Below are 15,637 nucleotides of genomic sequence, written 5' to 3' on the forward strand. Positions count from 1 at the left end.
AACTCTGGCAAAGACATAAAACAGCCATTACAAAGTATTATGACTTTTTCTTATAAGCTGATGAGAAAAATAAGCACTGTTTCCATTTCTTTATTGGTCTGCAGCCATTAGGGTAAATCGGCTGTGGTGTTCTTTGCAATCTGTCACTAATTGTCATTGTTCTGTCCTTGGTAGTTGACCTGCTGGGTTTGTTGAACTGGCGTTCTAACTCTCAGCACATAGCGCACAACCTAAAGAAGCTAATGGACGTGGAAGGAGGAGAAATTGTAAAGGTACAAGATCACAGCTTCTGTTGGTGTACATAGAGAGTTAGGTCCCAATCTTGCAAACACGCAGACATGTGCTTAACTTTTTAACCTTGACTACTACTTTTACTTCTTCTTATTTATTAATGACTAAGACCCCACTGTACTACACACTATAGAAACACAGAACAAAAGGACAGTCCCTGCCCCAATCTAAGTATAAGACAGAGACAACAGGTGGATACAGATAGGCAGGGGAGCACCAGGAAACAATGAGACAGGCCTGGTCGGCATGATAGGCAGTGATCTCAGTATTCCAGTGGGTGTGCTAACTTGCTTAAAACACGCAGGCTCATTTACAGATGTGCAGTTACTGAAAAGTCCAGAGATAGCATGGACAGTAACAAGTTTTAGGGGGCGTTATGTTCATAACACTACTTTATTTGCAGGATTGGGGCTGTAGGGAGAATTCAATGCAAGTTCTTGCAAAATATGATACGCAGGAAAACCCTGATCATTATTTATTTATTTTCGGTAGCATCTAGGGGCCCCAATCGTGGATTGGGACTCCACTAAGCTAGGTACTGTACAGACACACAAGAAAAAGACCGTTTGTGCCACAAAGAACTTATTGCCTGAGTCTGAGTGGCTTGAGAACTTTAGCTGAAAATTGGAATTTCCGGGAAAATGAAATTCTGATTTTTGAGAGACTTTTTTTTTTTTTTTTAAACTTTGGATAATCTATATGTCGGCTTACTGGGGCTGTGAAATGGGGGTTCGCTTTGAAGGTCAGTTGAAAATTGTCTTACTTGCTGAGCTACTTAAGTTAAGGCGGCGTGTTTGTAAAATTAGGACTCCTGGTGATTGCCAAAGGAATGTTGTGCTTGGAAGGCTTGTCCTTGATCCTTTGGCACAGAGCACAAGGTTGACATGCTCCGCTGCAAGCAGAGGCTATGTGTGGGCAAAGTTGGAGTAAGCCCCCTTGCACAGCCAGCCACTCCTGTACTCCCTAACTGTGCCAGATAGAAAGGGGACAGGGCATGGCAGATATGGGCTTACGTGTGATCTTCATGCTGGAGAGTTGCTCACTTCTTATTGGCGCTTGCTCCTGCTCCTAGAAAGGAGCAGCTTGGCAGACATGTATCAGCGTGCACATTTGGGCTCCTCTGCATTCCCTGTCCTGCTAATCCCTTTTTACCTATTTGTACACATACAGCTTTCACACCTCTGCTGGGCAGGATCAAGCCCTTTCTGTTTTCCTTAAGCTCGTGGGGGGAAAGGGACCAGAAGAGAGGATTCCTGAGCAGCATCGAAACAGAAATAACCTCTGTTTCTGCTTCCCCATTATCTTCTCTCTCTAGTTTTTACAAGACACACTTGATGCACTTTTCAACATAATGATGGAGATGTCAGACAATGAAACATATGACTTCCTTGTGTTCGATGCACTGGTGAGTGGTTATCATCTGCATATCCCAAAGCACCTTTATTTCAGCCTGTCTTCTCATTCTGGTTCCTATTGCTTCCACTGGACAGTTGATTGTTGTCTCGCTCTATGAGAAATATGAAATTATATTTAAATGCTGTTTATACTAGTCAGGAGTCATTGGGTGCTAATGTAAGGCAAGGATATGAGATGTACCATGGCCATTTCCATGAATATAATGAGAATAGGGATTGACATGTACATAATGCCTAGCTACTTACATATAACATTTTTCATCTGTGGATCTCAAAGCAATTTACACAGAAAGAAAGTATTAGTATCCTCCAATAGACTGGACATATGGAGAGGAAGTGAATTACACAAGGTCTCATGGCAGGTCAGTGGCAGAGTTGGAAAGAGACCCAACATCTCCTGAGTCCCAGTCCAGTTCCTATCCATTGGGCAATAGTGCCTCTCAACAAGAGAGCATTTTGTACGAAGATCCCAGTAAAATGTTTAGCAGACTTTACTAAGAGATTGCAGTCTATGTAGAGAGACTGCTTTACCTGTGGAACAAGGAAGCAATTGTTTAATAAAGCTCAGCAACAGAATGCGACAGGTTAGAAAAGAAACTGAAGATCACTGTATCCAGCTGAAACTGCAGGGGGAATTTAGGGAGGCAGGGTGCAATTACTCAAGCCACAGTTTTAGCAAAGAAGCAGGATTAGGAGCACTATCGATGTAAAGTGCAAGGGGATATTTAATGACTCCAGATGTTCAGAACCTTACTTTTGAGCCTCATCTGAAAACCAGTGCTTCTAGCAGCATTGTGCCTCTCTAACCCCCTGATACGGAAATATTACCATACGGAGTCTGTCACTTACCAAAGTGTCACTTACCAAATCACCAGGGCTACTTCATACAGCAGCTGGCTTTACCGTTACAGTTCCCCATCTGTCCATTGAGTAGGCCTGACATTGTCTAACTTCTGTGATGGGACATGATCGCCCTCCAAGGCCATATGGCCATTATCAGCAGATACGCAACACCATCTATAACATTAAAGCTGAGCAGATCAAGCACAAGCAACCAGCAAAACAAAATGGGACACGATTAGAATAAATTGCAGGACAGTTAGTTGAAGGTCATGCGGTTCAGTACTTCTGTTTCCTTTTGTGTTTTTGGCAGGTATTTATTATTTCTCTGATCGGAGACATCAAGTTCCAGCATTTTAACCCTGTACTTGAAACTTATATTTACAAGCACTTCAGCACCACCCTGGCTTATGTGTAAGTATCAGTAACCACAAACCTAGCTATCACAGTGATCTCTAGCTACTGCATAGATTAGATGGGGTGTAGGAGATTAAGGTGTGTGGGTGAAAGACAGAGGGTATGTACACTCATGTGTTCCCACCCTGAGATCATCTTGAGAATAGAAGAAAATTATAATTATTTACTGCAGAAATAATTTATGATTGAACTAATTCATTTTAATCGAAGGAAAACATTGGCACTACCTTTGTAAACAGCCAATCAAGCGACTGGTCCCAGTGTCCTGTTGAACTGTAACCCTGTCTCCTGGAATTATAAAAGCTAGCGCCTCTTTTGCCTCACCAGCTGCCAAGGGACTTGACGTTGCCTGGAACTCTCGAAGCCCTTTGAACTGTTGCTTTCTCCTTCTCTGCACTTGCTGTACAATCGCTGTCAGCAGAGGGTTATTCTCCCCCTCCCCTCCCCGCCCCAGCTTGCGGAGGATTCTTCATCCTCACTGTTCTTCGCTAAAAATAAACCCCTTTTTTTTGGTCTGATTTATGGATGGGCTGCGTCTCAGCTGCTTTGTTACCTTGCCTTGTTTTCCAGCTTGGCTCTACAGTGTGACATCCCCATGATGCCAAGCGGACTAGAGAATTATTCAGTGCTTGCCATACGCTCTGTGTGCCAAAGGGTTTGACAAACAACGAGCTAGATCCTGGCAGTGCAGCGCGTGGGGTAGGCGAAGGCAGGGGCTGCTGTGCACTCAGCAATCCCTCAGATATATCCTGGGTTGCTCAGAGCTTGGTTAATGAGGAGAAAAAGGTGTTTGCTTGAACATTATCCTCCCCAGTGCTATGAGATCTTGAACTTCTACCTAGACAGCGACCAGAGACTAAATAGTGAAGATGCACTTATACACCTTCTGTCCAAAGCCCTTTATAAACTAAGTCTCAGGAACCCCGCTCTTCTATTAAAGGGGCCATTACCCCTTTGTACATGTAGGTAAACTGATGTCCACAGCAGCTAAGAATCTGGTGTTCAGGTTCTGAGATTCTCAGAATTAATGGGCTTCCCAAATTCTTAATTAAAGCTGCCCAGACTCAACCCTTTGAAAAAACAGGCCACAAAGTTAGAGTTTTCAAAAGGACTTAGCACCCACATTTGGGGCCAGATTCTGGGAGCTGCTGGGTGCTGAGCACTTTTGAAAATCTGCTCCCATGGGGGTTGCCCAAGGTCCCAGAGTGACTCCGTGGCAGAGCTGTGACTAGAATCCAGAGGCTCTTACTCCCGGTCCCTAGCTCTCTAACCACTAGACCACAGTCCCTTTGTGGGATACGGGAGTCTGGTTTAGCTTCTCCTGTAACTACACCTGCGTTTATTCTCCTCTTCTTTTCCTTTCCTAAGGAAACTCACCAGAGTACTGAACTATTACATACGAAATGCAGATGACTCCAGCAAGACAGAATTGCTGTTCGCTGCCCTGAAAGCCTTGAAGTATCTGTTCCGATTCATCGTCCAGTCACGGGTGCTGTACCTGAGGTGAGGCAGACCCTCGAGACTGTGCAAAATATCGGCAGAGGGTACAAACTGGCATCGCTCTAGCCAAGGGAGCCTGCTTTCGATTTCCTCCAGCGGAGGATGCCCCGAGTTATTAAGAAAACACATCTATAGCTGCCTTTCATCCAGGACTGTAGAGAGATCTGTGTGGGTGGGTGGAGATATTGATCAGAACAAGGGAAAACAACTTAGAACACGTTCCTTGGGGTGAAATTCTTTCTAATCATTCACATCTTACATAAGCTGCATACTGCAATGCAGATAAGGAGTCTAAACTCGGTGGTTGTTTTTTAAATGCCTTCCTTGTTTAAGAAGCTTCCTCATTTTAAGGGACTTTTGGGGGTATTTCTGCTAGGTTCTGTGAAGATCCAGATTGTTTAGAGTTCCCCTTCAGGTTTTTTTAAATCAATCTTTAGTGGTGAGAGGAAAAATCCCCTTCTATATTAATCCGTTCAATGGAAATGTTTGCACATTATGGAGGATGCCTGATTCTGCTCCCATTGAGCTCTTTGCAGTAGACATTAAAATGCATTGTCAGCTACTTGAGATCACTTTGTACGTCGCCTCACAGAGGGGTCCTCGTGCAGGACTAGAGCTCGTAGCCACTAAGATAACACTAATAATAATTAATGGTATTTGTTACAGTTCAGGACAACTGCACCTGTATTCTCCCTCCATGGTCCACCAAGGGCTAAGAGTTTCTGGCTGCCAGCTGTCACCTCTTTTGGGCAAAGACCCCTGTGTGTGTGTCTCTCCCGACTGGATTTTTTTTCAGGCTGCACAGTTCCCTGCCTACACTGTGATATTCCTAGCAAGCCAGACTGCCTAAACAGGCCAGCATCTGCGCTTTGCTTACTATGAACAGAGTAATGGCCCACAGTTACATCTTACCACACAGCTCTTTCTACGCAAGCGCATTTATTCTTAAGCTAGAAACAATAATGAGAAAACTTATTAAAAACAATTAAAGAACCTGCACAATACAAAATGGCTCAACTTTGGTCTCTGCAAACTCCAACCTCGGACTCTTGTAGGTGTCAATCCTTCAAAAACCCACAACTGCGTTTTCCCTGTCATTATAAGTTCATAACTGTCTCAGATCTGGAACCCAGGCTGGGCAGTTCAGCAGTCTCTGGGAACAGGTAATCATCAGACAATCACCTCTCCTCAGGATGTAGTTTCAGAAGGCAGAGTTTTTGCAGAACCAGAGGTGAGGAATGTGCAGTAAGCTCTCCTTGGTATACCTCACAAAATCCACTTAGCACTTATTGTCCCAAAAGTCCACTTTTGTCTGGCACCTTTTCAATATAGTCCTCCCAGCCTCACACCACATCTCCCCCCGTAGAGAGATTATATATAATCCTAGCCTACAATAATACATAAACTTTGCATTTAATACAATGGACTCCAAAGATACTTAAACTTAATAAATAAGGATATGCAGGAAATTCCCCATCACTGTCCTAGTATATGCCAGATTGCAATGTGTGTCTCATCGCCCGAAACCATTCTTCACACGATTCTCAGCAACCATTCAGGACTGTTTTCTCCTCTTAGTCGTTCAAAGCCAACGTAGAATGAGCTGGATTCTCTTCTGGCTCGGACGTAATCAACAGAATTTGTAAACTATGCTTAAACATCAAATTTGGTCATCGTTGAAGCCAGAAAGGACCCTGCTTGACTCTCAGATTCCAGGCTGAGTTTGTGGTTCGGAAAATGCCCCCCCCCCCAAATCTTTTTGCTATTAAATTTAACAGATTTAATCTGGAAATCATTGATACAGTAAATCGAGAACCCCACACAGCCACTTTTACTGTCACTTTTCATAGCAAAAGAGCACTTTAAGAGGTTGCTCTGGAGGATAAAATGTATTTAAGCCGTTGTGGCAGTATTCCTCGCTCTGGCCTAGATTGGTGTGTATAGCCAATGTGACTGATGTTCCTGCTCTTTTTCAGGTTTTATGGGAAAGACGAAGATGGGGATGAGTTTAACAATGCAATCCGCAAGTTGTTTTTCTCCTTCAATGTCCTCATGGACCGACCGCTAGAGGAGGCTGTCAAGATTAAGGTTGGTCTAAAGCCTGTTTTGAATGGTGGTACACATCTATTCTGAGGACAGGTAGTCAGTATTAAAGCCCCCAAAATGTAGCAAGTATTAATCTGAGCTCTTTAAGCTTTGCACAACTGTGACAAATGCTAAAATCTTGGCATTGAAATGCAGCCACTTCTGGGGTCGAGGCTGACACCAAGTCAGCCTGTAACAATGTCGTAGGGAGGACAACAGTTTGGCCAGTGACACCTGGGATTATGAATGATTCAGACAGCAAATGATATGGAAATAAACGTAACAAATGTAGATAAGGAAAGTAATGAAAGACCAACAAGCTTTTGTCTGTGTCTTAACTTGTTCTGCTTTCTTGTTTGTCTTGTGTGAACTTTACTTGGAGCCCTCTGAGTGAGTGAGGAACAGAGAAGCCATGCAATAAGGCTTACTTGCTGCTTTCTTCTTTAAAATGCTTCTGGCCAAAATGCATTAGTCACTTTCCACCAGAAGGATTGATTCTAGATAAGAGAGGCTTCGCATTTGAATGTTTGATCGATTTAAAAACCACCCTCTCCAATGCCTGTGTGGTGAGGGGCCGTTCTTCCTGCAGCATGGAATTTTTTGTTCCCACCACCAAAAGCAGATGGGGAGAATGCCTCTACAGCAAACCCTGGGGAGACCTTCAGTACCTGTCACACACCGGCACTCAGATGCTGCTGTGATGACCCGTAGGTGCCTAGATAGCTTGTTATTGGCATTGTTCATGGACCTACCAAACTGTGCCTCTAAGGAGCAATGCAAAGGGAGCACTTGGGTGTATTCTGCCTCAGAGACCATGTTTCCTGGGACTCCCTGCCAGAGGGGAGTCATTTGCTGCTCCTCTTTTAAGGGGTACGGCATACCTTAAACACCCCCTCCCACACACACATGTTTGGCTAGCACATGCTCCTCCTTACACCAGTCTCAACAAGTTGTTCTTAAGAGTGGGGACAAATGAGCTGCAGTTGAGCACAGGGTCTGTGATTCTTATGGGGGCTGTGTACGATGGAAGGTAGGGTGGAGTCCAAGCTCCCCTTGACTTTCTGACCATATAAGGGCTGGCTACAGTTCAGTCCAAAGAGCTTTAAACAAGAGCGAAAGTCAGACACCATTGTCTTTTTCTATTCAACTTTTTTTCAGCTTGTGGCTAGGCCAATGCTGTGAGGAGGAGGGCTTTATTTTTAACAAACAAACAAAACAAAAAAAAGTGTAAAACATATTTCTCATCTCTCTGCTTGCCTGTCCAATGCATTTTGATTTTTTCAAGAAGCCCAGTCCCTCGGACAGCAGTGTGTTCACAACCAGAAAGTCAAAAATTAGGCACTGGCTAAAAGTCTTTCATGTAGCATCCTTTCAGCTCTGATCTGCAGAGGTGCAGATGCAGAGGCTTGAATTAGATCACGAACCGGCACAGGGTTAGCGTTAGGGGTTAGGGTTAGGGTTGTCTGCATCTTTGCTTTTGCCCAGACCAGATACTACCACTGGTGATGTGAGCCTCTTCCAATGATGTCGAGCAGCAAGTCCTCAGGCTTGTTCTCTTTTACAACGAATGGATTAATCTAACCCATGTATGTTTTTTCTTCTCCAGGGCGCAGCTTTAAAATACTTACCAAGCATCATAAATGACGTCAAACTGGTATTTGATCCGGTTGAGCTCAGGTGATTGTGTTAAGCATATTTGTTGTCTAAACCTACTAAATATGCATCTTTGTGGGGAGGGGGGGAGTTGGAAACTGTGCTAATTTTAATAATTAAATTGCGTTGCACAAGCTGCGTGATTTAATGTGAGCGGTTCCTTGGAAGGATTTAGAGGAAGCCACATAATGGTTTTAGAGCTGCAGCCCAAAGGAATTAGCGTGTTTCAGCTGAATTTTCCTCTGAGTTCTGAGGCTTTCTCCAAACTGAAAATTCAAGGGCTACAAAGCCATATGGATGAAACCCAGTGACTATGATTCCACAGACCCTGGATCATTAGGTCTCAAGTTGCCAAGGCCCAAAGGGTGACAAAGGCCAGACAGGAGGGATACAAACAATTTATTCATGCACGAAACTTAAAGTGCAGTGGATTTCTTTTCCTTGGTGTAAATAGCTTTCCCTGCCTGTGTTCAGGAGCCTTATTTCGGATGTAAATAATTTGCAAATAATAGTGAGAGGACACCAAATGTATGTGGAATGTAATTCACTCTGGGAGTGAAATGAGTGATCTCCCTTGAAGTGGGGGATATATTTGGGAGATTATGCTTGCGGTGATCAAAATGGCTAAGTCTCCCACAACAAGGGCTCATTGGGCTGACATGATTAAGACACGTCAGCTTCATTGCCAATGGCACACAAGGGGGCGATGTGGCCAGCATCGTGTCTGACCATCTTTGACTGCCCTAACCTGACAGGTCAAGTACCCATTTTGCATCTGGGTGAACTGGAAGTGGCTTTTCAGCATGAGATTCAAACCCACGACCTTCAGGATTTTGTAGTCAAGCACCTTAGCTACTCAGCCACCACTGCACCTCATATGTTATCTTGCACCCTTGCAAAATCCTATTTGCTTAGAGAGACTTTCATTTTATTTTTATTTCTGGCAGGAAAGTTAGATATATATTTTCTAAAAGTGATAGGGAAGGACAAATATGTTCTGTGCCTGGGCTGATGAATTTTCATGATAACTTGTTGTAATGTTAGATTAATTATCTGAGAGGTATAAATCTGCTGATTCTGGTCACTGTTCAGTTTATTTTAAGTTCTTTAGTGAGCTTCCTGAAACCATATAACATGAGACTTCATATCGGTTTACCTTGAGACTGTTCTCAACACAATGGCACAACTGCTTGAGCAGGGGCAGGGCAATGTAGTAATATGTAGAACCATGCCAACAGCATTCTCTGGGTGAAAATACTAACCATCTGTCTACCTTGTGCTTTGCATTCTAGCATCCTCTTCAGCAAATTTATCCAAAGTATCCCTGACAACCAGTTAGTTCGGCAGAAACTCAACTGCATGACCAAGGTAGTGGACAGTGATCTGTTCAAACAATCCGGTGAGTAGCCTATTGAGATCTCCAGAAACTGCAGGAAATGCACCTTCTCAAACAAATACTTGTCTGTAAAGTTCATGTCTCTCTTTTAAATTTCTCCTTCAAATCCCTCCTTAAAATTCTCCTTTGCTGTGATGCCTACAAAAAAACTTGGCAACAGCGAGGTTGTTGGTGTGCTGAGGCCACTACCTATATGCTGACCAATGCGGTCTCATAGATGGGGGATTACAAAGACACAATCTGATGTCTCTTGTCTTATACTTAGATTGTAAGTTCTTTTGGGGGCAGGGACCAATTTTATGTTCTGTTTGTATTACACCTGACACACTGGGATGCTGGTCCATGGTGGACGCTCTTAGTCATGACCGCAATACCGAAAATTAATAAAAATTACAGTAACACCCCCTGGTCAATTTTAGTTTTGATGTCTGTCTCGGGATAAGGATGATTTCTTTTGGGTTTATTGGTACGTTTTTTGGTTTCTCTATTCCCTAAGCGTATTCCCTAGCAAAGAGCAGTAGTTAGGAGATGGTGAGATAATGGATCCCTTATGTTGGGCACATTGAGCCAATCCCTAAGATCATCACTAAGGACCATGCACCATAGCTCTTTGCTCCTATACGTAGAAGCAGTACTATGTTTCTCCAGGATGTTAAAACACAGATGCAGATACTAGGGTTTCTAGAATGGCAAAAATATGAACACACATTGCTGGAGAGGCAGCCATTAAGTAACAGGCAGCAATAAAAATTGAGCCACTTATTAAGGATGTAAATGTGGATTTAGGTGCCTAATTTTAGACGCCCAAATTTGAAAATTGTGCCCTTAACCGCTCTCTGCTTCATTTCCAAATCTGTAAAATGAGGATAATAATCTTTACTCTTCTTTGCAAAGCCCTTTGAGAGCTTGAAAAGCCCTAGGTGTGTACTTGGTGTTACCATGATGTGTAGAGGTTATAATCCCGAGTATGACTGCAGCCAGTAGAGGTTTTCCTCTATCTCAAAGGAGTCTGTGCATCTGTAATTAATGATACTGGGTTCTGTTCATGCCAGGTTTTATCCAGGCTGCATAGTTTCCAGATTAGCTGGTGCCTGTGCTGTGTACAACTACCATTTGTTATGGACATCAGATATATTTTAGGTACTTATCTGGCCCCCATAACTCAGAGTAGAGGGGAGCGCCTCACAATCTTTAATGTGCTGATCCTTGCAACATCCGTGTGAGGTAGAGAAGTGCTATTATCCCCATTTTATAGACGGGGAACTGGGGCAGAGAGAGACGGGTAAAATTTTCAAAAGCGCCTACTAAATCCCATTTTCAAAAGTGACGTAAGGCCAGATTTTCAAAGATATTCAGGCATCTAACCTGCTTCGGTGCTTTCGCAAAATCCCACTAAGCTCCTGTTTGCATCTTTAGTTGGCTATATAAGAGCTAGATATTATTATTAAATAACTGAAAAATCTGGCCCTAAATCTATTTTGAAAATGGGATTTAGTCTTCAAAAAGCCTGTGTCACTTCTGAAAATTTTACCCATAGACCCTTACTTAAGGTCATGCAGGGAGTCAAGCAAGGCCGGAAATCAAACCTGGGATCTCCCAAGTCCTGTGTTAGTGTCCTAGCCATGGGACCATCTAATACATATATTGAGAGAAATCTCTCTCGTGCAATCTGTCTAATTAGAAGAGAGGCAATCTGTGCTGTCATCTACCTATTAGAACCACTGTGACATGATTTTAATTTTGGTGACTGAGTCAGAGTGAGGAGCACAAAGTTTTCTTTTTGTGGTCACTTATACTTGGCTCTGAAGACTATTCTTAGGCCATTGTGATACATTGTTCTGTTTCTTCATTTCTCAGAATGCAGAGATGCTCTCCTGCCTCTGCTAATAGATCAGCTAAGTGGCCAACTGGATGACAATTCAAACAAGCCTGATCATGAGGCCTGCTCTCAGCTCCTCAGTAACGTTCTAGAAGTGCTTGACCGGAAGGATGTGGTGAGTATGGGCTGTAGTCTAATGTCATCCTCACTGGTAGGGTTACACTGGTATAGGTCAGAGGAGGAACAAAACCTTCTTAAGTGCACCTCTCAGAACCAGTCTTTATAGAGTTAATGAGACCAGATGTTCACAGAAGTTTTTCCACATTGGGTATTGGCATGAGACGTTTGAGTCGAAGTAAGATAAATCCGACGTATCAAAAATGAACCTAAGACATTCTAGGACAGAACAGGGGAAGGCATGGTCAGGTCATCCCCAGAGAGGTGCTCCCCTGCTGATGCAACGCATGTAGGGGATATAGAAAAAAGGGGCTCAAGTTAGAGCTGCCCTGGGGGCCGATCCAGCTCCAGCATAGGGAAGATTAGCCTCCTGTGAATCCCTTTGCTGGGCCCTGGACTGGTGCAGAGATGTATTCCCCCGCCCCCTTCTCGGAGTCTGAAACTACTTTCTATTTAAATGAATTTCTGATGGGCAAAGAGTCTCCTTTTCTCATGTCTTCTGACAATAAATAGCCACAGTCAGCCTGGCCCTTCCCGACAACAAATCTCTCTGTAGAATGGACCATGCTGAGATTAATCTAAAACAGCCCGTACTTCTTTAATCTCTTCAGGGGCCCACTGCAGTTCACATCCAGCTGATCATGGAGCGCCTGCTGAGGAGAATAAACCGGACGGTGATTGGAATGAGCAGACAGTCTCTGCATATTGTGAGAGCCTTTTGCTTGCTTCTGTTCTATGCTTTCTACCCCTTGCTCTGACGCTTCAGCAGATGGGAGCTTTCCATCACAGTCTGTCCTGCTATGGACTGCAAATTGTGCCAGTGCGTTATAAAATCTCTGTCCTGTTTCCTGCGCCCTGCTGAGGTCTATGGGAGGCCTGCCCCAGCCCTATTAAAATCTGGTCTGGATGGCTGTAGAGAGAGGTACTCTGCTAAGGCACCATTTTTAATCATGTCTGGGGCGGTAGTGGCTGCAAGTTGTTACTGTCTGGTGACTCTTTGGTAGCTTGTATGTGCAGTGTGTTTGAGTCTCAGTCCAGTTCCTAATAGTCAGACAGCCACATTGTAGAAACACTAATTAATTTGCTTCCGATGTTGAATGGAACCAGATGCTGATGTACCCTCGACCCTGTAGGTGTCCTCTCCAAGTCTGGGGTGAAGCAGGTTGATAGGAAAACAAGAGGAGGTTGGCACCATTCTGGCCTGCCCTATACTTGGTCTGTGGATGGATAGAGAACTCCAGGGCTGTCAATCCAGCACTAAATTCACTTTATAAGAAGAGGCTTTGACATTGGCGAATGGTTTCCATCAGATGTGTTCATAACGAAGACTTGGAGGGTCCGGTTTAAAATGGATGTAGGAGCGTTCTGCTTTGCAAACGTAACCCCTTGTAGTCTCAGCAGTCCTTGCACTAGTGATCCGATAGGAAGGGAAAACATTCCTGCCTGGGTCAGAGCATTTTTTAAAAATATTTGCCAAATTGTGAGTCTCAGTAGCTCAGAGGGCGACAGGCCAATTTAAAAAAGAAAAAAAAACCTGCTACTTGCCTTTGTAGGAAACAAAGCGATTTCATCTTAATCTCTCGCCGTAAAAAGTGGGGTTTTTGCAAATTCCAGTCCTTGAAGGGATAAAGTCTGTCCCACCTCCTTGCCTCAGACTTAAAACTTAAACCCTATGAGAGGTGATGTCCAGATTAATATGTTGGTATCACCCCACTGCTGTCCATGAAACGCTGCGGATGTTACTGATCGGAGGGGGACAATCACGTTCAGTGACCTTAGTGCCTTTCTAGACTCCACGTTAGCAAAGTACTTAATCGGGTGCCTGATTTAAAGCAAAGGTATGATCCTTGTGAAGACTATTCCTGTGACTAAAATTAGGTACATGCTTCAGAACTGTGCTGAATTGGGGCCTTCGTGTAGAAAGATAATTGACCAAGTGCTTTTCTTGTCTTTTCCATTCCAGGGTAGTTTTGTAGCCTGCATGACAGCCATCCTGAGACAGATGGATGATTTCCACTACAACCACTACATCAGCACTTTCAAAACCAGACAGGACATTATCGTAAGTCATCTTGGCCCGGGCTACAGCCCAGTCCATGTAGTGTCCCTCTCTAATTTTATCCTATCCAGCTCTTATATTAAGTTCAGGCTCTTGCACCCATCACTGAGGAGTATGAATACCTCATATTGCAAGTGTTTGTGGAACATTCACTTCACCCCAGCTGGATACAGCGCTGCTGGCTGTTTGCTGACTCAGCAAAGCATCGGACTAGTTTGCCACGTGGAGTGAAAACAGAACTTTAATGAGTACTTGTGGCACCTTAGAGACTAACCAATTTATTTGAGCATGAGCTTTCCTGAGCTACAGCTCACTTCATCGGATGCATACTGTGGAAAGTACAGAAGACGTTTTTATACACACAAACCATGAAAAAATGGGTCATTATCACTACAAAAGGTTTTCTCTCCCCCCACCCCACTCTCCTGCTGGTAATAGCTTATCTAAAGTGATCACTCTCCTTACAATGTGTATGATAATCAAGGTGGGCCATTTCCAGCACAAATCCAGGTTTTCTCCCACCCTGATTTGGGAGATATCATAAGGAGAGTGATCACTTTAGATAAGCTATTACCAGCAGGAGAGTAGGGTGGGGGGAGAGAAAACCTTTTGTAGTGATAATGACCCATTTTTTTCATGGTTTGTGTGTATAAGAACTTCTTCTGTACTTTCCACAGTATGCATCCGATGAAGTGAGCTGTAGCTCGCAAAAGCTTATGCTCAAATAAATTGGTTAGTCTCTAAGGTGCCACAAGTACTCCTTTTCTTTTTACAAATAGAGACTAACACGGCTGTTACTCTGAAACAGGACTTTAATGACTCTCTCAACCTGTGTAAGTGAAGAGCTGGAAAGAAGAAGATAGACTGAATGAGGATGAGAGGACAAACAGAGGAGTTCGTTTTCCCTTCCTTTCTCTTCTGTCTCTATCCATGTGTTCTTCACTCTCTTTTTTTCATTCTATCCTTTAAGAGCTCCGTTAAGAGCTTGGATTCCCCTTTTTTTTTGTCTGGGCTGATGAAAAAGATGACGAGCTTGGAGCAGTATCTCTATTAATTTCCAAAAATATGCCTGTGTGTTTGTTAATAGAGCCACAGGGCATCTTGGCTGCAAAACCTGAAAGCAGGGAAATTTTGGTTGATCAGGGTTCTGTTTCAAAGCCAGATGAGGTTTCTGAAAAGCTCTGTGGTTGTTGCAAACTTTTGAGGGCAGGGATTGCTGTTTGTGATGGGTTTGTATAGCACCTAGCACAGAGGGATCCATGATTTGAAGCCCCGGAGGGTACACCTCTAGTGGAATAAGGTAGGGGGCACGGCCCTGGCTGGCCCAGGTCAGCTGACTCAGGCTCGTGGAGTTAGAGCAGCGGCGCTGTAAACTTCTGTGTAGACGTTCAGGCTCAGGCTGGAGTGTCCTCGAGGATGGGTGTCAAGCATCCTTAGCCAGCATTGCATATCCATCCTCTGTGTTAAACCTGTACAATTCATGATCTTCATGTAGTTTCAGTGCAAAACCAGGTGAAACAACACTTTTGCTCTTTGATCCCCTTAGAACCTGAAACTCCAAGTAAAGGCTAAGTTTCACCTCCCACCCCCCATGAAGATCAGAACCAGAGAAAGTATTGCACAAGCTTCTGTGGTGTGACACTGGTCTAACTGGTAGTCACAGCTCCTGGTTGCTTGTCTCTGCCTGTAGCTGTGCAGAACAACATAGTGAAGTGGAACACAGGTGTGGGTAGACTTTGCATTAGGTATTTCAGAATTTATTGTAAAATGTCTGTAAACCACTCTGAATGGCAGCATGCTGCCTTTGTTTCCCTGGCTGGTTATAAGTGCCTGTGATCTGTTAAGCAACATGGCCACCTGCAGGATATAGAGATTTCTGCAACGTCATTGCCTAGACTGAAAAAGCCACTCATCTGAATACTCATAGAAGATTAGGGTTGGAAGAGACCTCAGGAGGCCATCTCGTCCAACCCCCTGCTCAAAGC

At 43.8% G+C, this 15,637-nt stretch overlaps 1 protein-coding gene across 10 annotated transcripts in view; it reads left to right on the forward strand.

Moving 5' to 3' along the window:
* Positions 1 to 15,637, forward strand: part of DOCK5 (dedicator of cytokinesis 5) — a 140,980-nt gene that overhangs the window by 77,688 nt on the left and 47,655 nt on the right. For all 10 annotated transcript variants that reach the window (XR_012156325.1, XM_073325314.1, XM_073325315.1 and 7 more), the window contains 10 exons: positions 175 to 272; positions 1,607 to 1,696; positions 2,860 to 2,960; positions 4,332 to 4,466; positions 6,440 to 6,551; positions 8,155 to 8,225; positions 9,494 to 9,600; positions 11,455 to 11,591; positions 12,205 to 12,300; positions 13,557 to 13,655. Coding sequence is in view for 9 of the 10 variants with exons in the window: in XM_073325314.1 (XP_073181415.1) it covers positions 175 to 272; positions 1,607 to 1,696; positions 2,860 to 2,960; positions 4,332 to 4,466; positions 6,440 to 6,551; positions 8,155 to 8,225; positions 9,494 to 9,600; positions 11,455 to 11,591; positions 12,205 to 12,300; positions 13,557 to 13,655 (1,046 nt within the window). In the remaining variant the exon portion in view is untranslated. The remainder of the gene's footprint in view (positions 1 to 174; positions 273 to 1,606; positions 1,697 to 2,859; positions 2,961 to 4,331; positions 4,467 to 6,439; positions 6,552 to 8,154; positions 8,226 to 9,493; positions 9,601 to 11,454; positions 11,592 to 12,204; positions 12,301 to 13,556; positions 13,656 to 15,637) is intronic.

The sequence above is a fragment of the Lepidochelys kempii genome, chromosome 26, assembly GCF_965140265.1.
Source record: "Lepidochelys kempii isolate rLepKem1 chromosome 26, rLepKem1.hap2, whole genome shotgun sequence".
Classification (NCBI taxonomy): Eukaryota; Metazoa; Chordata; order Testudines; family Cheloniidae; genus Lepidochelys; species Lepidochelys kempii.